Consider the following 24,602-nt stretch of genomic DNA (forward strand, 5'->3'; position numbering starts at 1 on the left):
TTTTGAAGGAAAGTTGGAAAGTCATTAACCAACATTAATAAAATGTTCCCAGGAAATTTCATGTCTTAAATAATAATTGGAATATTGAAAAGAATTCAAAATGAATTCTAGAGAGCTGTGGCATGCTTTGTTTCACCCCAAAAGATCTCATATTGTAAAAGTTTTGACAAATGACAATTTCAAGTTACTACTACATGATATTTTAAATACTTGATAATCTGTTTTTAGTGAAAAAGATGCAATACCAGGAATAATTTCTTTCAATTAATCATTAGGTATTTGAATTTCTCTTTTAATGTTAACAGTCACCATAATTAAATGTCTTCCTCCATTTCTTTTCCACTATTATGTAGATGTTGTATAAATTGTATCCACCTATTAGTGTGCTTGCTCTTGGAGTCTCATATTAAAATAGATAGTGAATCTGTTTCTACCCTTCTATTATTAATGTCCTACCTTCCTACCACCCTTTCAATTTATTTCCACCCAATGTTTGAACCTGCAATATTTAGTTACCAGTCCTTACCTAATATAGACCTGTCTTGACTATTCTTAAAAATTAGAAATAGATTTGCACATGAAATTATTAACACAATTCCTTTATTTTATTCTGAATGTTGTGGACATTTTAATTGCAGTTTATTTTTTCTTCAGTAGTTGTTTGGTGTCCTTTATACTTAAGTAATTTTTAATACTTACATTTTCAAACATTATTTGTTCCCTGACTATTTATATTACCCTTATTCCTTATCTTGATCATAAAATTATACAGTACAGAAAAGGACCTTCAGCCCATTGAGTCTCCACCGACACAAGAGAAACACCAAACCTTCAAAATAAACCAATTTACAAGCACTTGATCATATCCTTGAATGTAATGACATGCCAAGTGCTCACTCAGGTACTTTTTAAAGGAAGTGAGGCAATTTGTGTCTACCACCCTCCTAGGCAGCTCATTCCAGGCCATCTGAGTTTTTCCTCATGTACTCCTGAACCTCCTATCCCTCACCTTGAACCTGTGTCCTCTTGTGATTGACTAAGGGGAACAACTGCTCCTTATCCTCTCTTCATGTTCCTCATAAGCTTGTACACCTCAAATTAGATCACCCCTCAGTCTCCACAAATGAACCTCCACCCTCTGCACCAATGAAGCAACTCAAGCCATCTAACTTATTCTTATAACTTGAATTTTCCATTCCAGGCAGCATCTTGATGAATCATCTCTGCAAATCACACCCCTCCTGTAACATGGCAACCAGAACTGCACATATGTCTCTAGCTGTTGCGTCAGCAAAGTGCTTTACAACTCCAACATGATTTCAGACATAATAAGAACTGCCAATGCTGGAGTCAGAGATAACACACTGTGGAACTGGAGGAACACAGCAGACCAGGCAACATCAGAGGAGTAGGAAAGTTGACGTTTCAGGTCGGGACGCTTCCCAAACTTTCCTACTCCTCGATGCTGCCTGGCCTGCTGTGTTCCGACAGTTCCACGCTATGATATCTCCAACATGACTTCTCTGTTTTTGTAACCTCTGCCTGAGAAAGAATAAGCTAATTTAAGTTATAAATGGAGCCAGACAGTTTGTCAAGCCAAAGCAACACAGGCTTCTCCAAATTCACCAACAAGGAATGGTAAATGAAGTGTTGGTGCAGAATCTTAGAGGCTTACAGTAATACAAAGGTGAATTAAGTCTGGGGAGAGGAGATATTCTGCAGCTGTAGAAAGATTTCTTACGGCAACTTGCCTCAAGATCATTCGAGATCTGGACAGAATGGATAGGAAAACCATTCCTATTGACAGGCAGGAGAATTCAGAATCGGACGGCACTCAATTCAAATGATTGCCAAAAAGAAGCATGGCAAAATGAAGAAATATGTTTATACAGAGCGTTAGGGTGTGGAATGCACTGCTTTAGCATATGATGAATGTAGATCTAGTCATTTATTATAACAGAAAATTGTATTAAAATCGTAAGAGAGTATATTTATCGGAATAGATTGAAAAGGGGAGGAATGGGATTTGGTGTGTTGTTCTTGCAGAAAAGCAGAACAGATATGATAGGTCAAATGGCTTCCTTTTACTTTACATTTTTTTCTATGATTCTATGTATTCCATGAGTTTTTGAACTTTAAAAATATTGAGTTGCCTGTCAGAGCTTTCAAAATATAATGAATGGTATGGCAGAGATTACAACATACTTGTGCAGGAATTTCTTACAAGTCCTGGACTCTACTTGAACATGCAGAAGAACAAATAGGTAGGAGCTGTATTGGTCTGGTGTACTCAGGAAGTCTGCTTTGCTGAAGATCAGTGAAACATTGAACTGGAGCAGACAATCAAAAGCAGTTGTGTAATGTAAATGGGAAAATATGTCAGCTGTCATGGTGGAACATCCCGGTATCTCAGAGGTATCCTCAGGATGGTTAAAGATTATTGGTCTCAGGAAGTGAAGCATTAGGGTGTGCATAAATTCAAAATAGCTACTCCAAGCTATGCAGAACCATAATTTCAACAAATGTTTTTGTGTCAAAAATATTCCTGACCTCTGCCTCTATCACGACCTCATGTATCATTCCCTATTTTGTGGTAAGATATAGACATTTGGCCAGCGATATACACATATTTCTTGCCCCATCGTATTGCAGTCTGGTGAAGTAATTTAGCATTCAAAATGCAAATATTGTGCAGCCAATTACAAACGTACAAATTAGCAGTGGGAGAACAGCCTACTCCACCATTCAATAAGATCATAGTTTATCTGATTACTCCACATTCCTACATAGCCCATTAAAATTTAACCTCCTTGTTATCAAGAATCTATCTGACTTCAAAAATATTCAAAAATTCTGTTTCCATTGCCTTTTGAAGAACTGAATTCCAAAGATAGAAAAAATAATTCTCTTTATCTCTGTCTTAATTGGATAATGCTCTTACTTTTAAACAGAGGCCCCTGGTTCTCGATTTTCCCACAAGAAGAAATATTCTTTCCATAGTCACCCAGTCAAAACATTGCATTGCCTCTTACTTTTCTAAACTCCAGCAATACATATCTACTCTATCCAACTTTTCCTCATAAGACAATCTGACATTGTAGGTATTAGCCTAGTAAACCTTCTCTGCACAGCTTCCAGTTTACTTACATCCTTCCTTAAATAGGAGACCAATGGTGTACACTGTGCTCCATGAGTGGCCTCACCAGTGTCTTGTATTACGGAAGCAAACTATCCCTACATTTCTATGGTAATACATCTTTTTAAAGTATGATTACCAGTAAGAAATATTACAGCAGTATGTATATTGTTCACTGATCTGTCGTACATTAATTATGTTTAAAAATAAGCACTCCAGGATCTTGGATTCTGTATATTTCTGATCTGCAGTAGAATAATTTGTGGTGTGCTAGTTTAAACAAGGAAAGAATGAAATAAGACAATGAGATAAAATACTAAAAAGGTAATGACGCAAAATATTTGTTTCTCAAACATTAACTTGGCCATATTGTGTGGCATAGATGTAGTTCCATCTTACCTGATTTTATTTACATTGTATTTATCAGGATCAGTAGCATTAAATTTCACCAATATAAGATTTGCCTTTTGACCTTCTAAAAGATGAACAGTTACTTCTGAAGGGTCAATCACAGGTGCATCATTTGTATCCTGAACATTGATAACAACATATGCACTGTCCAGTGCCTCAGCTTTCTGTTCGTCAGTCATTTTTTTACAAGTAAAAAACGGTTCTTCATTTTCAACAAGGATTTTCAGCTGTCTCTTTGAATCCCCTTCGTAATTCAAATGCTGTAAATATAAGATAACAAACTCCCTAAACAATATCTGTTCAAATAACTCAAAGACATCTGCACACTGAGGATTTTGAATGTGGCAACTAATGTGAATATTAGGTGCTACATGATTGCTCAGATTTCTTGCAGTGGCAGCAGTGTACGTGTTCAGCCAACCAGATAAATTGAAATGTTGGGTGATAGTCTTGTTCTTCCCATGGCAAATATTATTTCAAATTGTAGAGCACCAGTTTTCATTCTGAAGCTAGCATAATTAGCCATTTCAAATGAAGTTTATAATCATGGAACCATCGACTAGTTAAAGCATAGAAGGCTTTTATAGTCATGGCCTCCAAATTTGTCAGCTAGCTCAAGTGCGGTTTCTTCTAATTTTGAAACCTCAAGTAGAGGTATGAAGAAACTGAGCACGTACATAATGCTTAAACCTTTCAACAGGCAGTCAGTTCAATTAATTTCAATTGCATAAGACTTTACCTTATTTACTTGCTCACAGGATGTGGGGATCACTGTTTAGGCCAAAATTTATTGCCCATCCTGGGCATTTAAGAGGCAATAAACACCTAGCCAGTGGCACCCTCACCCTGAGAATGAATTAAACAAAAACTAAGCACTCTCACATCTTAGCCAGAAGGCTGTAGATTTAAGCACATAGCTCACATGGATACTCCAGTGCTTTAACAAGAGAGTGCTACATTTCGAGTGGTCCCATTTTTCTGATGAGATGATAAATCGGCTTACAACCGCTAGACATAAAAATTTCCTTGATATAACTTTCAAGAGGAACAGGGGAAATTCTGGCCAAAATTTATGTCTCAATCAACATCTAAATCCAGATGATCTGGTCATTTTCAGAATTATATTTGCAGAGCGTTATTATGTGAACTCTGTTTGCCAATTTTTTTTACTATATAATAACTGATTATATCTTAAAAACACTCAGTTGGCTGTGAAGTGTGTTAGGGCATCCAAATTCTGGAGGAAAGAGGAATCCAAACTAACTTTTGATGTTATTAAATTCGAAGAGGCGTGCCTGAAATTACTGGAGAAATCGATGGTCAAGGCCAGAAGTGGTCCCACACTCAATCATGGCACCTACAAGTTTCATGGAGGGGCAAGTCAAAATTCGCACATGTGAGTTTAATAGAGGCACTCACCCTTAGAAATTAGCAGCTGCCTCAAATTTTTGTATCTGAAATTTAGTGACTAGGAAGTAAAGACCTGATCTTAGCGCATTTGTTTGGATCGCCAAAGTACTATTTAGGAGAGGCCAGGGACCCCTTTGAACATTGTCCCAGAACAGCTTTAGGGAAGGTCAGCGCCCTTTAAAATTATTAGTTGGCATAACAGTGTAAAAAGTGCATAAACTCATGAAACTGTGAAGCACATTAGATTTGTTGAGAGAACTGACAAAAATATCAAGAGGAGCTGTCAAGACTTTAAAAAACCTGCCCTTTAAATCTTTGAAATAACTGTCAAGAGGGTTCTAAAAAACACTGTTTGATGTTTCACTGTGTATTGAGAATTAATTTGAGAGGTATCATGATCTGATTAGTGCTCCATACCTGATTTTGCAGACATTCTTTATTTCAGTAGGATTTGATTGACAGCAGCAAGTAGTTTAAGACATTTTAAAAAGGGCTGTGAATATTCATACTTGGTGTTATTGGGGTGTTTGCACTTGACATTTTTTTATTGTTGTAGGGCATTATGTAGCTGAGGGAAACTAAATAGTAAAAATATGTTAAATGTGTTTTATGAGGGAACTTTGTTCAACAGAGTGAAGTCTGCAATAGTCACTGATAACTTATTTAATCTCTTCATATGTCCTGAGGTTTACCCATGGTGAATACTGAATAACTTGGGAAATGTAAGGGCACAAAGTTATGGGTGGCAACATTCCCTCTAAACTATAAGGTTGTTCCGAGGGTCCACACATGCTAATCAGTGAGCCAGCACCTTGGTTTTGGATGTCACTGCTGCAGACAGATCTCAGAATTAGAATCCAGAGAATCCCCGCAGTGTGGAAACAGGCCATTCAGCCCAACAAAGTTCACACTAACCCTCTCAAGAGCATCCCACCCAGGCCCATTCCCCTACCCCTGTAACCCTGCATTTCACATGGTTAATGCACTTAACCTATTTATTTAACATGGCCAATCCACCCAACCTGCACATCTTTGAACTGTGGGAGGAAACCAGAGCATCCAACCGAAACCCACACAGAGACTGGGAGAAGTTGCAAACTCCACACAGTCTGTCGCCTGAGGCTGGAATTGAACATGGGTCCCTGGCACTGTGAGGCAGCGGTGCTAGCCATTGAGCCACCATGCCACCCAAAATTCTACATAGAAGAAAGATATTAGAGGGAACATAGGTTTCTGGTGGGCATTAGTTAGCTCTAAGTTAGCATAGGTCTCTGATTGGCCATGGAGGTTGAGCAGATGACCATATATTGGCATCAGAATTAAATGTGGGGTGAGTACAGGAGCATAGGTTGGCATTGAAGGCATGAGGGGTTGAAATAGATGGGGACATAAAATGGTGTGTGCTTTTTTTTGGGGGGTGGACATAGAGAATGTAAAGAATGTCAGGGTTGAATGGTGGAGTGTTTCTCTTTTTTTTAAGAAATTCAATAAGTATCCATGCATATAGACAAGCTTTCAGCCTGCCCCTGCACTCAGCATCTTCCATTCTTATTTCAGTATTGTTCAGCCAAATTCCAAGGGGATCCCACCACTCCAGAGCAAAAATCCAACTTCCCTGACTCAGGTTCGCAAAGTCAGCAAACATCCCTAGTCTGTGCTCCTGTTCAGAGCTTAAGGTCCAACTGGGAACTCTAAAGCAACATGCTGAGCCCAGGTTCATTGTTTGCCCAGGCTTAACTGTTTCTAATCCAGGAAGGCATGGATAAAAGTCATTTGCAAATATCATTACTGTTAAGTAAAGTAAATTGTTTACCTTAACAAGAGACAGAATTCCATCGTTTGTTTCAGGATCAGTTTCTATTTTGTAGTTCCCATGTTCATTCCCTTCTACTATTTTATATCTTGCTCTCCAGGCTGGCGTGTTGGGAACATCCTTGTCAGTGACGCTTACTCTAAGTATATCGACTTGTTCATAATTTTCGTTTACTTTACCTGAAAACTGAAGATTGCAATAAACATTTCAATGCTTGTACATCTGATTTATGCATTCAATTTCTGTCTTCCGGCATGAATCTGTTCTAAACAGTTTTGATATTCAAATGGGAATATCAACTGCAACTCGCAAAAAATTAATACTCAGTTTTCAAGCAGAAGACTATTTGCATAATCCCAGGTGTAAACTCAAAAGTATCTGGTGATTTTTTTTGATGTATTTGGTGATAAACAGTGACAGAGTAAGATTAATATTTGAGTGAAATTTAAGCAGACAACAATTGTGTGTTCTAATGGTGCTCCAAAATTCAGGGAACTTTGGAAGTGCTAAAAGCCATCACCACATTGTGCCTTTCTGCTGACATAGAGGAAACAGACCCCCAAAATCATTGGCTTGTAGATGTAGAAGTGAATATAGTTGGAAATATTTTGATTAGGATAGCATAATAGGCAACATGGGCACAAGTTCATCTCATGAGTTCTTTCTGACAGTATTATGTATTTACAATGTTTCTAAAGGATTCTCCATCATAACAGCTATGAGACAATAACAATTTCAAGTAAAGCCAGCAGAGACTCTGTTAGCATTCTTATTGCTCTATAATAAAATGACATGATTCAAATATTATTTCCTTTCATGTCAATGTGAACTCACATGTGTGTGTGCTGAACATTTAAACTGAGGACACAGCTAAGTAAAAGGCACTAGATATGGCTGGTGTGGTTTTACCTCCAGCAGGGTATTTTACCATTACAGAAATGCCTGTTATCCTCATAAATAACAACTAAGATTGGACGCCATGGTTTTGAGGCATCCATAAGCATTTATTCCAGCTAGCTATATACAAACATAACATTTCTCAGACTCCCATGTATCTGGATTGATATTCACTTACTGGCCACGAGAGAGGAGCATGTTTCTCGTTGTGGGTCATGTTTCATTTAATCCTAGTTTCTTACTGACTGTGAACCACAAAATCCTCTTTTTATCAAAGATAAAAAAAACTCACAGTTGTGCTTCGGTACATGCTGTCAATTCAATAATTACTAAAAACAAATCAAGTAAAACAGTTTAAAAATATAACTTATCAAGTTTCAATATAATGCTGTGAAAGTTTGATAACTTGTCCTATTTGGATGATTATGTACCTATCAGGAGAGGTGCACATAGTTCTCTGATGCATTTGTCGCCAATTTGGTTATCTCGTTACTTTTGCTGTCACCATATGATCAGCATTGTCAGAGTGTTCTTCCTCATTCTCTTTTTGTATGATTGGTATGTTACACATTGGCCTTATCTGTTTTTTTTTCCTTTACACTGTAGCATCATGAATAGCAATGATTTAATATGATTCGGGTTGGTTGCACGTTGTGGAAACCTTTGCTGGTATCTATTCCTTGCACTTACGTTTTGAACTCTCTGCCCATTGTGCAGTTTTTGTGGTTCTTTACCTGCTCACTCGCAATATATTATCTTTAATTCTCTTCTATCTTTGAAAGTGAACGTTCTGTAACTTGGAATGGGTAGTGTTATGGACCAGACCAACTCCCCCTCAAAAGGTAGCTTCGCCCCTAGTGTTTTCTTATTTAAAGAGAAGTGTAAAACTTTCCTTTCCAGATAAGATTCAATTAGTCAAATTGCTCGAATTTAAGCAAAACCCATTTTATTTTTACACTACAAATAACATACAATCAAAATAAAAATAAAAGAATTGGCTCAACTGTAACATTGTTAAAATGTTTAACAAACCAAAATTAGTAAAACAGATGATCTCTCATGCATTTCTAGCAACAGGGATCCCCAGCTTTTCGCTGTAGCAGAGAGAGGAATAAGAGCTTCCACATCCAGCTTCAAGACACCAACAGCAACAGAGAGCTAAAACTAAAAGTCCTGATTTTATGGGAGCTTATAATTCCTACCCATTCATGCTGCTTCTATAGTTTTAATTTAAAAATATAATGAGGCCTCACTAGCAGGTTACTTTATTGGCTTCGAGCAGATTACAAATCACCTCAGCCTCAAACTCTCTTCATTAAAAAAAAACACAACACATCTCTTCAAGCTACAGTAGCAGCACAGTAAACAATTAGCTAGAGAGCAAAGACATTCACAATGGCCTTCCAAGAATAAATTGTGCTGGGGAAAAAATCTTTTCTCAATTAAAATTTCACAAAAATGTAATGATACAGTGTGAAAATCTTGTTTTGTTCTTTGACATTTAAAGAGCAAACTATACATTCTGTTAAGTTGATTTAACAAGGATTGTGGGGTGACGATTTAATATTGATCACTTCTCCATTAACATATTTTTTATACCATTTGCCAGTGTACTGTGATCTATTGTCAGAAACTATCTAATCTGGATTCTGAATAAACAATGGTTGTATTCATTGTATTGTTAAATCATCAAACAATGTAAAATTTGGAGAAGTAACTTGTCACAAGGATCTAATTTTCTCCATGTACTATGAATAGGTCATTTGCTACTCTCATCCAAGGAGAATACCATTTGAATGTTGGGCCTCCTTTGCTTCTGGGGTTGGTACATTTCGCATGTCTCATGTACAATCATAAATTGCTGAAAATCTTGATTCACCCCTGGCCAGTCCACAGAGTCATGTGCCAGTATACAAATGTCTTCAATATTCATGTATCCCTAGTGTTTATGATTTTCTAGTATTAGGACGTCTTTGCCCTTGTAATTGACTTCTTGTGATAAACAACATTTATCTATGTATGCCCAAAATGAACAACTCTTCCCTGGTAATTCTTTAATCCTGTTAATCAGCCCCGTTTCGTGATCTTTTGCAAATCTTACAATTGCTCATCTTTGACAGTAAAACTTTGGTCTTTGGCCAAAGTGTAGCTGATCAACTTTGAGAATGTACTTAAGCTCTTAACGAATGGCATCAACATGTAGATCAAAAGGAGTATACGGTTTTTGAGAGTGTGGGTCTTATCATTGCGCATCATTAACTAATTCAACTGCAACATGTGGTCTGTTTTATCACAGGAGATGTGGTTTAAAGTTCATGATTTATGACCATACCAAGATCTGTGCATACTAAAAGCCCTGTAAGGTGGCATATCAGATCTTTATACCCTCAGGTTACAGATTATGGTAGAGTGATGATATCATGAGCATGTCTCTTAAAGATGTACTTGATGCACTGAATACAACATCAGTTGCAAAACCATTGCAGCTGCAAGCAATAGAAAGCTGATATGGAGGCATACAATCTGGAAGACTTTCAGGGAGTGATCACATGGTCTAGTTTGTGGGTGAAATCAGAGTCTTAAATTTTAGACCTCAATGAGAGAGGGTTTGACCTAAAGAGCAATGGCCCAATGCTCCCTTTGCCATTTTTTGCAACTGCTATCAGCAACACATGAAAGCTGAAAACACTCCTGAAGTCATCTACACCACCTGGAGAACATTCCTGGAGATGATACATTGAAATCTCACAGTTTCCAAAGAAAAGAATTTTGTTAGCCACAACTGTTCTGGAAGGAAAACCCAGTAATAGCAGCTGGTGTACGCAGATTACCTTCAGGATTAGAATGCTATTTGGAGAAATCTGTGATTTATTGTTTCATTTTCATGAGATTAACTGTTAATTCATAAAAGCACTTCAACACTCTACAAGGTTTTAATGTTTGATGTTTACTCAAATGGATCAGTTTCTGTGTTAGATTTACTTTCTTTTACATCATCCAAATGTTTATCAATAACCTTTGCATTTTTTTGTTTCAGATTGTTTTGTGGTAATCAGAGTCATAGAGTCATTACAGCATGGAAATAGATATTTTGCTCCAATCAGCCCATGCCGACAATAATCCCAAACTAAACTAATCCCAGCAGGCCAAGCAGCATCTCAGGAGCACAAAAGCTGACGTTTCGGGCCTAGACCCTTCATCAGCACCTCAGGAGCACGAAAGCTGACGTTTTGGGCCTAGACCCTTCATCAGTCTCTGATGAAGGGTCTAGGCCCGAAACGTCAGCTTTTGTGCTCCTGAGTAGCTGCTTGGCCTGCTGTGTTCATTCAGCTCCACATTTTATTATCTTGGATTCTCCAGCATTTGCAGTTCCCATTATCTCTAAACTTATCCCACCTTCCTTCACTTCGCCCATATCCCTCCAAACATTTCTTATTCATGTACTTATCGAAATGTCATTTAAACATTTTAACTGAAACAGCAGCCACCACTTATTCTGGAAGTGCATTCAATACATGAACCACACTGTGTTAAAACAAGATTGTCCCTCATCTTTTTTTTAAAACTTTCTCCTCTCTTCTTAAATACATGACCACTAGCCATGAAATGCCCCACCCAAAGGAAAGGACACCTGTCGTTCACGTTATGAATGCCCCTCATGCTTTTATAAACCTCTGTAACCAATCCTTGTGGAACCCCCACTGCTGATCATCGGCTTCCAGGCCAGAAAAAAATCTTCCTCCATCACTCTCTGCCTCCTGCTGTAAAGTCAATTTTGTATCCAATTGCAAGTTCAGCTTGAGCTAACTTTACTAATTAGTCTAACTTTACTAATTAGTCCACCATGTAGAACCTTGTTATAGGCTTTACTAATGTCCAAATAAACAATGTTTACATTTCTGCCCTCATCAGTAGTCTTGCGTACTTCCTCAAAAAACTCAATCAGGTTTATGAGAAATGAATTCCCTTGCACAAAATCATGTTGACAATCTCTAATCATCCCTTGCCTGCACGAATGCACATAAGTCCTATCTTTCACAATCATGAACCACATAACAAACCAATTATTTATTGTTGATTAAAGAAACCTGGCTGAATCATTATTAAGGTTACAGACTTGCCGAGCTGGAGTGTTTGATTGTAGACGTTTTGTTACCCTGCTAGGTAACACCGTCAGTTCGTCTCTGGTGAAGCGTCAGCGTTCTGTCCCGTTTGTTATTTATATGCCTTGGTTTGCTGGGGTGGTTGGTATCACTTCCAGTTTTGTTCTTAAGACCATAATACATAGGAGTGGAAGTAAGGCCATTCGGCCCATCAAGTCCACTTAAATCATGGCTGATGGGCATTTCAAGTCCACTTCCCTGCACTCTCCCCGTAGCCCTTGATTCCTTTTGAGATCAAGAATTTGTCGATCTCTGCCTTGAAGGCACCTAATGTCCCGGCCTCCACTGCACTCTGCGGCAATAAATTCCACAAGCCCACCACTCTCTGGCTGAAGAAATGTCATCTCATTTCAGTTTTAAATTTAACCCCTCTAATTTTAAGGCTGTGCCCACGGGCCCTAGTCTCCCCGCCCAACGGAAACAACTTCCTAGCATCCACCCCTTCTAAACCATACATTATCTTGTAAGTTTCTATTAGATCGCCCCTCAACCTTCTAAACTCTAATGAGTACAATCCCAGGATGCTTAGCCATTCATCATACATTAAACCTACCATTCCACTCTGATGAAGGGTCTAGGCCCGAAACGTCAGCTTTTGTGCTCCTGAGATGCTGCTTGGCCTGCTGTGTTCATCCAGCCTCACATTTTATTATCTTATTCCAGGGATCATCCGTGTGAATCTCCGCTGGACACGCTCCAGGGCTAGTATGTCCTTCCTGAGGTGTGGGGCCCAAAATTGGACACAGTGGTTTGTATAGTGAAACCAGTCCAATGTGTTTTTTAATGGAACTCCATTAACAAATGCATTGAACTGGACCCAATAGAAAAACCACTGAAGAACAAAACTGGAAGTGATACCAACCACCCCAGCAAACCAAGGCATATAAATAACAAACGGGACAGAACACCGACGCTTCACTGGAGACAAACTGATGACATTATCTAGCATGGTGACAAGATGTCTGCAATCAAACATACCAGCTCGGTGAGCAAGTCTATAACCTCATCCACAACCCGAGCTACAGATCTTCACAAAAACTTTGAATCATTTCTGAGACTAAACATGACATGCATATTTAATAGTCCATTGGCATTGCCATTTGGCCCTCAGTAATTTTTGGTCCTTATTATGTCAATGCGTGAACTTATTCTAGAAGAGCAGGAATGGTAAAATATTGACCAGAGTCCAGAAATACAAGCAGGCTAGGATAGATTCAGTGAAAATCACTTTGGTGCAATCTGAAATGCACTTAGGTAGAGGAGAGGAACTAAAATCAGCTCTCATCTGTTTCAATTAATCCATTTTAACATATAATGTCTCTTTAATCAATTAAGCATTAAAAAAATGCTAACATTAATTAAATATCCTGACAAACTTACAACTGCATGTATGACACAAGCTTTACTTACTTTGCCAGTTTTGATAAAAGCAGGGAGATGGTTATTAGCATCAATGACATTAATCTGCACTATTGCAGTGCTGCTGAGGATGTTCACACCATTGTCTCTTGCTCTAACAGTCAGAGTGTAAGATTTGACCTTCTAAAAGAGACAAGTTGTACAAATAATCAAAAAAAAAGCTTTATGTTCTGAATAAAGTCAAAAAACTGCAAGTACTGAACATTTGAAACAAACACTGAGCATGCTCGAGAAACTCAGCTGGTCTGGCAGAACCTGCGGAGAGAGAAACAAAATAAATGTTCTGAGTCCAGTATGATGCTTCTTCAGTTTCTCCAGCATTCTCGGTGTTTGTTTTACATTTTGAAAACTTTTCACATGTCAAAATCTAAAGAAAAGCGGATGCTGTAAATCAGAAACAAAAACAGAAATTTCTGGAAAAGCTCGGCAGGTCAGGTGACATCGGTGAAGAAAAATAAGAGTTAATGTTTCGGATCCAGTGACACTCCCTCAAAACTCAGGGTAGCTAGGAAAATGTAGGTTTATATGCAGAATTCTTTTTTGACTTTTTTTGTTAACAAATTCAACAAAAATAATTTGTGCTTTTGTTTTCACACATCTCCTGTTCAAAAAGATTGATTCACAATCAAAAGACAAGACAACCACAAATCCAAAGAATTGAAAATACCATGAGTAAGGAAACCTTGCTGTACGTATATAGTCCTTTGATGAGGACATGTGCCGTGCAACGTGCAATATATCCTTTTCTTTAGTAGTCTGCAGCCAATTCATTTAGGAGTGTGAGCCCTTCAAAACTTTAGCATGACTGCACACATTGCAGTAAAATGAAGATGCTGACCTGAGCACAGAAAGAGTTCTGTACAAACTTATTCTGGCCATCGGCCCATGCATATCCTCTCCACTGTAATGATATTATTGTATGCTCATTGCCATTCACCTCCCCTGACTCACTGTCCATCAGACAACCCCTCACTGCTCCACCCTTAAGAATTCAACATCTTCTTTTCAAACTTGCGTGCTCCATTGCCTTCTCAGATCTGGGTTCACACTTCCCCTACCCCTCACTGACATCTTCCCATGCCCTTGTCAATTCCTTTCTGAACCCTTATGTCCCCGATAACGCTTTGACACCTTTCTCCTGATGCCTCACTGCTTATCTCCTGAACCCTCATCACATTCTCCCATTCCCTTGCACTGCCCTAATCTGACTCCCATTTATCTCCCAACACCTCATCACCCTCTACTGAGCCATCCAAACCACCCACCTCAGCCCTCCACACTGCAACCCAAGCTCTCTCCATAACTTCCCCTAATTCATTCCATGATACAAGTCCTCACTGCCTCTCACTTATCACTGTCACCCTGACCTTATTGTGCCCAACTCTTATATCGTTGCTATACCCTTCCCAACCCCTCATCATCCTAACTTAGATATCTCACCACCTCACTGGCCACCCAGTGTGCCATCTCACCAACAAGTGAGAGGCTGGGAAAGTTCTACAAAGGTATGATACGAAGATGTGACACAGATTTAGTAGAGAGTTGTTAATGAACAGATGGACAAATGTGCCAAACAATGATGGCTAAGGAAAATACACATGCTGGTAAACTGAGTTGCATACACACTGTTCCTGTGCAGCAGACATCAGGAAGGTTCTAGATTCTGTTATTAAGCACAGATATCAAAGCATTTAAAAGTCATGGTATAATCAGACAAAGCTAAAATTTCTGAAAGGGAAACAATGTTTGACAAATTTAGTCCATACACCTTATGTCTCGATGTTCATATGTATTAGATTTCTTTGAGAAAGTAACCAATGGTGTTGATAAATAGGAGCCAATAGAAGTAGCCTATTTGGATTTCCAAAAGTCATTCAATAAGAGATCATAAAACATGTTAATATGCAAAGTACAGGTTCACAGATGGAGATTAGTGAATGGACAGGAAATAGCAAATAGGAATGAGCAATAGTTTTCAAACTTACAAGCTAAACTAATGGTTTATTATGAAGGTCAGAGCTGAGGCCTTGGCTATTTACAGTTAATATTAAGGACTAAGACAAAGAGATGGACAATAATGTATCCAATTTTCTCATGTAAAGGTAGATGGGAATGTCAGCTATAAGTAGAACACATGAGGCTACATAAAGATATGAACAAGTTTAAAATTGATAATGAACAACTGGTGGCAGATTGTGTCAGTGATAATGGGAACTGCAGATGCTGGAGAATCCAAGATAATGAAATGTGAGGCTGGATGAACACAGCAGGCCAAGCAGCATCTCAGGAGCACAAAAGCTGACATTTCGGGCCTAGACCCTTCATCAGAGAGGGGGATGGGATGAGGGTTCTGGAATAAATAGGGAGAGAGGGGGAGGAGGACCGAAGATGGAGAAAAAAGAAGATAGGTGGAGAGGAGAATATAGGTGGGGAGGTAGGGAGGGGATAGGTCAGTCCAGGGAAGAAGGACAGGTCAAGGAGGTGGGATGAGGTTAGTAGGTGGGAGATGAAGGTGCGGCTTGGGGTGGGAGGAAGGGATGGGTGAGAGGAAGAACAGGTTGGGGAGGCAGAGACAGGCTGGGCTGGTTTTGGGATGCAGTGGGGGGAGGGGAAGAGCTGGGCTGGTTGTATGGTGCAGTGGGGGGAGGGGACGAACTGGGCTGGTTTTGGGATGCGGTGGGGGAAGGGGAGATTTTGAAGCTGGTGAAGTCCACATTGATACCATTGGGCTGCAGGGTTCCCAAGCGGAATATGAGTTGCTGTTCCTGCAACCTTCGGGTGGCATCATTGTGGCACTGCAGGAGGCCCACGATGGACATGTCATCTAAAGAATGGGAGGGGGAGTGGAAATGGTTTGCGACTGGGAAGTGCAGTTGTTTATTGCAAACCGAGCGGAGGTGTTCTGCAAAGCGGTCCCCAAGCCTCTGCTTGGTTTCCCCAATGTAGAGGAAGCCACACCGGGTACAGTGGATGCAGTATACCACATTGGCAGATGTGCAGGTGAACATCTGCTTAATGTGGAAAGTCATCTTGGGGCCTGGGATGGGGGTGAGGGAAGAGGTGTGGGGGCAAGTGTAGCATTTCCTGCGGTTGCAGGAGAAGGTGCCGGGTCTCTGCCTCCCTAACCTGTTCTTCCTCTCACCCATCCCTTCCTCCCACCCCAAGCCGCACCTCCATCTCCTACCTACTAACCTCATCCCACCTCCTTGACCTGCCCGTCTTCCCTGGACTGACCTATCCCCTCCCTACCTCCCCACCTATACTCTCCTCTCCACTTATCTTCTTTTCTCTCCATCTTCGGTCCGCCTCCCCCTCTCTCCCTATTTATTCCAGAACCCTCACCCCATCCCCCTCTCTGATGAAGGGTCTAGGCCCGAAACGTCAGCTTTTGTGCTCCTGAGATGCTGCTTGGCCTGCTGTGTTCATCCAGCCTCACATTTTGTTGTCTTAGTACAATTGTATAGCCTTTGGGAATTGAACATGTACGGTTCCTTGAGTAATTGCAGTTTCCATTTCAAAAGAATGAAACTTGTATTGACCGACTGGACAGTGAAGGCTCACTAGCTTGACCCATGGGAGGAAAAGGTTATCCCCTGAAGGAAGGCTGAAGGTATTATGTCTATAATGTCTGAGGTTTAAAACAATGAGTGTGGACGTCATTGCAACATTTAACAATGTGGAAGGGATTTGAGAATGTATGAAGTGAGAGAATGTTTTTCCTGATTGAGGAATGTAGAAGAAGGGGTCAGTCATTCAGGACTGTGATGAGCAGAAATATTTACACAGAGGATTGTAAACCTTTGGGAGGATCAACCTGAGTAAGTGTGGAAGCTGCATCAATGTATTATATTTAAGGCTGAAGTTAGCAGATGATTGGTCTCAGAGAATCAGGGGATAGAGGCACATGTGGAAGATCAGCTGTGACAGTATTAAATGGCACAACAGGCTTGGCAAAGGTTGGGGAGGTAGAGTGGCTGGTGATACTGTAATAACTCTTCCAACTATGGTTACAAGTTCTAATATTCAAATGACACCTTTTGCAGTATTAAGAGAATTGAGCAATATGGGGATAATGCAGAAATGCAAAGCTGAGGTAGTAGATCAATCACGATCTTATCAGATGCCAGACAAACTTCTGCTGCCTTAGCCCAAATGTTTGCTTCTATTCCTTATGTTCTTTTAAGGTTTGGTTGTGTAATTAAATGTTTCAATCAAGGAATGATGATCACGGGGAATGTTGGTTGAAAAATCACTGCCTTGCACTCTTGCCTGTTCCTCCATCAGTTTAATTGTTTGTAAAATCAAGGTTTTCAGACCAATTTTGATGTTTTTTTGCAAATATTTTCTGTCAGAGTTGCCAGCTGAGGAATTTGCAATATGTAAACAAGAATATAATTTTGCTGTTCCTTAAGATTAGACCTGTGACCATTGCCATCAAGGCGTGGGAGTAATCAAAGGTCACCTATCCCTGAGCCTCTAAATCAGAAACTCTCTGAGCAGTTCAAAGATGACATAGGAATATCGTGACTTTTCTACATTTTCTCATTAAATCAATATTTTTCTATAATGTAGGCATCAAGAATAATCTCTCTTTTTCATGTTATTTCATGATAGTAAAAGCTTCTTTCAATACATAAGAAACAAACGGGAGGCAAAAGTAGATATTGGGCCACTCCAACTTGATGCTGGAAGGCTGGTGATGGGAGATAAGGAAATAGCTAAAGAACTTAATAAGTACTTTGCATCAGTCTTCACAGTGGAAGACATGAGAAATATCCCAACAATTAGGGAGAGTTGGGGGCAGAGTTGAATATGGTAGGCATTACAATAGAGAAAGTGCTAGAAAAGCTAAAAGGTCTAAAAATTGATAAATCTCCTGGCCCTGATGGGCTACGTCCTAGAGTTCTGAGGGAGGTGGCTGAGGAAATAGCAGAGGCTTTGGTTGTGATCTTTCAAAAGTCACTGGAGTCAGGGAAAGTCCCAGATGATTAGAAAATTGCTGTCATAACCCCCTTGTTTAAGAAAGGATCAAGGCAAAAGATGGAAAATTATAGGCCGATTAGCCTAACCTCAGTAGTTGGTAAAATTCTAGCATCCATTGTCAAGGATGAGATTTCTAAATTCCTGGAAGTGCAGGGTCAGATTAGAACAAGTCAGCATGGATTTACTCAGGGGAGGTCATGCCTGACAAACCTGTTAGAATTCTTTGAAGAGGTAACAAGTATGTTAGACCAGGGAAACCCAGTAGATGTTATCTATCTAGACTTCCAAAAGGTCTTTGATACGTTGTCTCACGGGAGGCTGCTGAGCAAGATGAGGGCCCATGGTGTTCACAGTGAGCTACTGGCTTGGATTGAGGATTGGCTGTCTGACAGAAGGCAGAGAGTTGGGATAAAAGGCTCTTTTTCAGAATGGCAACCGGTGACGAGTGGTGTCCCGCTGGGTTCAATGTTGGGGCCGCAGCTGTTCACCTTATATATTAATGATCTGGATGAAGGGACTGGGGGAATTCTGGTAAAGTTTGCTGATGATACGAAGATAGGTGGACAGGCAGGTAGCACTGAGGAGGTGGGGAAGCTGCAGAAAGATTTAGACAGTTTAGGAGAGTGATCCAGGAAATGGCTGATGAAATTCAATGTGAGTAAATGTGAGTTTTTGCACTTTGGAAAAAGGAATACCGGCATGAACTATTTTCTAAATGGTGAGAAAATTCGTAAAGCAGAAGTACAAAGGGATCTGGGAGTGTTGGTCCAGGATTCTCTAAAAGTTAACTTGCAGGTAGGGTCCGTGATTAAGAAAGCAAATGTAATGTTGTCGTTTATCTCAAGACAGTTGGAATATAAAAGCAGCGTTGTGCTTCTGAGGCTTTATAAAGCTCTAGTTAGGCCCCATTTAGAATACTGTGTCCAATTTTGGGCCCCACACCTCCGGAAGAACATACTAGCCCTGTAGCGTGTCCAGTGTAGATTCACACGGATGATCACTGGAATGGTAGGTTTAACGTATGATGAATGGCTGAGGATCCTAGGATTGTATTCATTAGAGTTTAGAAGGTTGAGTGGAGATCTACTAGAAACTTACAAGATAATGCATGGCTTAGAAAGGGTGGAAACTGGGAAGTTGTTACCGTTAGGCGGGGAGACTAGGGCCCGTGGGCACAGCCTTAAAATTAAAGAGGGTAAATTTAAAATTGAAATAAGATGACATTTCATCAGCCAGAGAGTGGTGGGCTTGCGGAATTCATTGCCACGGAGTGCAGTGGAGGCCGGGACATTAGATGCCTTCAAGGCAGAGATCGACAAATTCTTGATCTCACGAGGAATCAAGGGCTACGGGGAGAGTGCAGGAAAGTGGAGTTGAAATGCTCATCAGCCATGATTTAAATGGCGGAGTGGACTTGAGGGGCCGAATGGCCTTACTTCCACTCCTATGTCGTATGGTCTTATGGTCTTATTCTTTCTCTCCCAATCTGTTTGCTGCTGCTCATACCAGATCTGCTGTTATAGTATGTCCAATGCTGAAATGCTGACATTTTCTTGTCCAGATTACACGTTTTAAGAGCACTTCTGTTTTTTCCTCAAGTAATTTCAAGCAGCTCTTTATTTGCCTTGCCCATAATGAAATATTAAGCATTACTCAGCTCCCTCAATGTAATCATCAAGCTCCTGAACCCCAAGTTGGGAATAATCTGATATGCTGTATCTCCTTTACTCTTCTCAATCTTTCTAAAATCACGTAGATGCATCATTTGGATATTCTTCACCAAGATTTCAGTATATTAAAGAATGCCATTTCCTTGTATATTCATTTAAATATTAGCATACCTCATAATTAAGGCATCCCGTAAAACTTATTGCTCCATTTGCATTATTGATGTAAAAATGACTGTGACCTCTTGAGGGTTTCTGAGAAATCACTGAGTAGGATATAAGTGAGTTTTCATGGCCTTTCTCATCCGCATCTGTGGCAATAACCCTGAAAATTTCTTTGCCTAAACAGAGCACAATTCATTTTATAAAATAGTTGCTGGTATGAAATTTATTTATATTTATCATTAACAACTGTATGTTATCGAGTTTTGAGAAGATTTGTAGCTCAGGTTGAGGTTCTGGATGTGAGTTTGCTCGCTGAGCTGGAGGTTAGTTTTCAAACGTTTCGTCACCATTCTAGGTAACATCATCAGTGAGCCTCCAACGAAGCGCTGGTGTTATGTCCCGCTTTCTATTTATCTGTTTAGGTTTCCTTGTGTTGGTGACGTCATTTCCTGCGTTGGTGATGTCACTTCCTGTTATTTTTCTCAGAGGACGGTGGGTTGGCTCCAAATCAATGTGTTTGTTGATGGAGCTCCGGTTGGAATGCCATGCTTCTAGGAATTCTAGGACAAGCCAAACAGACATGCACGAGAATTCCTAGAAACATGGCATTCCAACCGGAACTCCATCAACAAACACATTGATTTGAAGCCAATCCACCATCCTCTGAGAAAAAGAACAGAAAATGACATCACCAACGCAGGAAATGACATCAGCAACCTAAGGAAACCTAAACAGATAAATAGAAAGCGGGACATAACACCTGCGCTTCATCGGAGGCTCACTGATGACTGGTGACGAGACATCTAAAAACTATTCTTCCAGCTTAGTGAGCAAACTCACATCCTGAAACTGTATGTTATGTTGAGCATTTCAAGAATATACTGTAGGTTCTTTTTTATGTCAGCATTTCTTATCACACATCCTTGAAACCTCATTGCAATAGATTTACATTTATTTAAACAATTATTGATTGTTCTATGTCTCAGAACTCCTCTACATCATTTGTCACCATATATGATGGAGATATGGATATCAAGGGATCATACTGATTTTAATGATCACGAAATACATTTGAATAAAGTGCACCTTTGTAGTTCAACTGAGTTCATGCTTCTATACCTGTCAAATTCATCACCTGCCCATGTCTATGCCAATTGTTTCAAATGAGTGTCCTAGCTTCAAAAACCTTTCTTTTCAAACCACCTAACTCTTGAATACGTATCAGAGATAATGGGAACTGCAGATGCTGGAGATTCCAAGATAATAAAATGTGAGGCTGGATGAACACAGCAGGCCAAGCAGCATCTCAGGAGCACAAAAGCTGACGTTTTGGGCCTAGACCCTTCATCAGAGAGGGGGATGGGGGGAGGGAACTGGAATAAATAGGGAGAGAGGGGGAGGCGGACCGAAGATGGAGAGTGAAGAAGATAGGTGGAGAGAGTGTAGGTGGGGAGGTAGGGAGGGGATAGGTCAGTCCAGGGAAGCCGCACCCCCCGCTACCTACTAACCTCATCCCACCTCCTTGACCTGTCCGTCTTCCCTGGACTGACCTATCCCCTCCCTACCTCCCCACCTACACTCTCTCCACCTATCTTCTTCACTCTCCATCTTCGGTCCGCCTCCCCCTCTCTCCCTATTTATTCCAGTTCCCTCCCCCCATCCCCCTCTCTGATGAAGGGTCTAGGCCCGAAACGTCAGCTTTTGTGCTCCTGAGATGCTGCTTGGCCTGCTGTGTTCATCCAGCCTCACATTTTATTAACTCTTGAATACACTCTGTTTAAATAAGCACTTCTTGATGTCTATCCTAAATCTGTTATTTGCAATTCCTCATCCATGCTCTACTGTCTTTATGATTAAGCAGCACTTGAGTATTTTCTGTGCTTGTTGTGTCAGTTCCATTGAGGATTTTACACATTCCTACTTATATCCCTAACGTTTATACTGCTGAAATAAATGCAGAATAATGTAAGTAGATAATGTAAGTGCATCTGTAAGGATATTGCAATCTCTTTTTTTTTCTACACTGTATTTGACAGGACAACTCCTAGCTGATGTCATTTAAATGATTCAAAAATCTAATTAGCATTTAATTCCTTAGCCAGCAATGCCCTGGGTTTGACCTACAACTCTGTGTGCTTCAAAACTGAGTTGAATGATTTTTGAACGCCACTGATTAATAGAAAGAATGATGAAACAAAACTTGGTTCTCTATGTGCCCCCTAAAACCTGGTTCAGAATTGCATTTTCTCAGCTCCTATCTCCAGGCTTTAGATAGGGCGTGGTTTGGGTAAAAATGAGGGCTGGAAAGAAAGTCACCTACTGAATTTCAATGGTATCTTCTTGGATCTTGTGTTTGGCTATTCCACATTTGTGAGCCTGGTCAGTCACCTGAAAAGATTCCCAGTTAGGGTCCCAGGTTCAGGAGCAAATTGGGAAAAGAACCCACTGGGTAAGCTAACCATCAGGTTCCTCCTTCCCAGCATCTTATCAGACATGAAGTGACAATGACAGAGACTACCCATCCAGCAGCAACAAATAATCAGTTATACCCATCATTGGGCTATTTTGGGTGAGAGATTCTGTTGCTACTTTGATCTTTCAAATGGTGGTCAAGTACCTATTGGAGCCAAGCCTGTCATTAAGAGACTGGGTAGCCATCACACCTTCCTCACCATCACCACCTTCGATCTGCTCGAAATGCTACAACTGCAGCTTCAGGCCATCCAATGGAGTTGTTCCCCAGGATCTAGAGTTAATATATTGCAATTCACAGAGACCAACTCCATTTGGAATTTCCCTTATTTCCTCTTGCCTATCTCTGGAGGACCCATACCTGGAGGACCTCGAGGGGTAGCACGGTGACTCACTAAGTAGCACTGGTGCCTCTTAGGGCCAGTATCCCAGGTTCAAATTCCACCATTGGGTGACTGTGTGTGTGGGATTTGCACATTCTCTCTGTGTCTGCGTGGATTTCCTCTGGGTGCTCCAGTTTACTCCCACAGTCCAAAGATGTGCAGGTTAGGTGGATTGACCATGCTAAATTTCCTGTAGTGTCCAGGGCATACAGGCTAAGTCAATTACCCATGGGAAATAGAAGGTTCCAGGGATAGGGTAAGTCTGGATGGGATACTCTTTATGTGGTCTGTGTGGATTTGATGGGTCAAAAGACCTGCTTCCAGACTGTAGGGGCTCTATTCCTTGCAGTCATGCTGCTGGTCAGACATGGCTCTGAGGCCTCCCATTGTAGTTTCTGTCATCCTCCAACCATGATTAATTGGAGAGGGCTCTCAGTCACAACTTCTAAACTAGTTATTACTGGGAAGCTCACAAACAATGTCCCACCACAGATACTTCTGAGTTTCCAGTCCGGAATTGGGGTCAATGTCAGAATCAGAACCAACTGAGAAAATCCAGACAATGTGTTAGGTGGCTATCAAGCCACATTGTTTTATACTTAAAAAGCTCAGTTTACTGAAAGAGTTGCTTATTTGAATTTTGACTAACTATATGTTTTAAAGGATTACTACAAAGTAACACCTTACCTTCGACAGTATTTTCAGGTACGTTTACTTCATATACTGACTGACTGAAGACTGGTGCATTGTCATTGATATCTTGCACTTTAATCCTGTATTTCAAGGTTTGATCTACTTTCCTTAAGGTTTCCGCCTTCAAAGCATCAAGAATCAACTGAATAAAAATATAAATTAAGGTGAAGAAACATACGTTAGTGCACAGTTGATGAAAACAGAATGAAGATTCTGCTTGAATAATTAACTTAATGAATTATTTTTTCAATTCCATACCACAACATTCTAGATCAAGTTTCTGTTTTAAATGGGTGCAATGTGGAGATAGAATGATCTTATGGAAGGTTGCGAAATTACCTTGTGCCACTTCTTTCATACTATGCATTGTGACCTAGAAATCGAATTCCAGCTTAATCAGAAAATTAAGAACTACATTTTTCACAGATTTTCACAACCTCCAAGCAAAATGACAGGACTGGACAGTTTTGCTGTGGCCAATTTCTTGACTCACAATTTAATTACTAATCAGCTTTGAGATCAGCTACTTGAGAAGAGTGAACATACTTGTGATTTGTGATCCTCCAGTAGTTCAGAAGGAACTAACAAGGGATCTAACCAATGTAAATGATGACAAATTATGAAAACAGATTGGATAGACTGAAATTGTTTTCTTTGGAGGTGCAGAGAGTGAGGGGCATGACTGAGATGTACAGTTGCTGCAAAGTTAGGGTAGATAGGAAGAAATGTTTCCCTTTAGTGGAAGGACTGATAACCCTGAGGCATAGATTTAAGGCAAGGGGCAGGAGGTTTATAGACGATGTGAGAAAATTATTTTTCAGTCAGAGGTCAGTGGGAATCTAGAACTCACTACCTGTGGGATGAATATCTAATGATGATGAGTAAAACTACAGAAGGGAGATAGAGGGCTTGGTGATGTGGTGCAATGAAAACAACCTCTCTCTCAACGTCTGCAAAACTAACGAATTGGTCATTGACTTCAGAAAGAAA

The 24,602-nt window shown here is 40.2% G+C and overlaps 1 protein-coding gene across 2 annotated transcripts in view; it reads right to left on the minus strand.

Moving 5' to 3' along the window:
• Nucleotides 1-24,602, minus strand: part of LOC125461440 (cadherin-like protein 26) — an 80,446-nt gene that overhangs the window by 36,019 nt on the left and 19,825 nt on the right. For both annotated transcript variants that reach the window (XM_048550226.2, XM_048550225.2), the window contains 5 exons: nucleotides 23,607-23,754; nucleotides 20,074-20,240; nucleotides 13,241-13,372; nucleotides 6,771-6,956; nucleotides 3,536-3,807 (listed from right to left, as the gene is read on the minus strand). In XM_048550226.2, the coding sequence (XP_048406183.2) occupies nucleotides 3,536-3,807; nucleotides 6,771-6,956; nucleotides 13,241-13,372; nucleotides 20,074-20,240; nucleotides 23,607-23,754 (905 nt within the window). The remainder of the gene's footprint in view (nucleotides 1-3,535; nucleotides 3,808-6,770; nucleotides 6,957-13,240; nucleotides 13,373-20,073; nucleotides 20,241-23,606; nucleotides 23,755-24,602) is intronic.

The sequence above is a fragment of the Stegostoma tigrinum genome, chromosome 19 (assembly GCF_030684315.1).
Source record: "Stegostoma tigrinum isolate sSteTig4 chromosome 19, sSteTig4.hap1, whole genome shotgun sequence".
In the NCBI taxonomy this organism is placed as follows: Eukaryota; Metazoa; Chordata; class Chondrichthyes; order Orectolobiformes; family Stegostomatidae; genus Stegostoma; species Stegostoma tigrinum.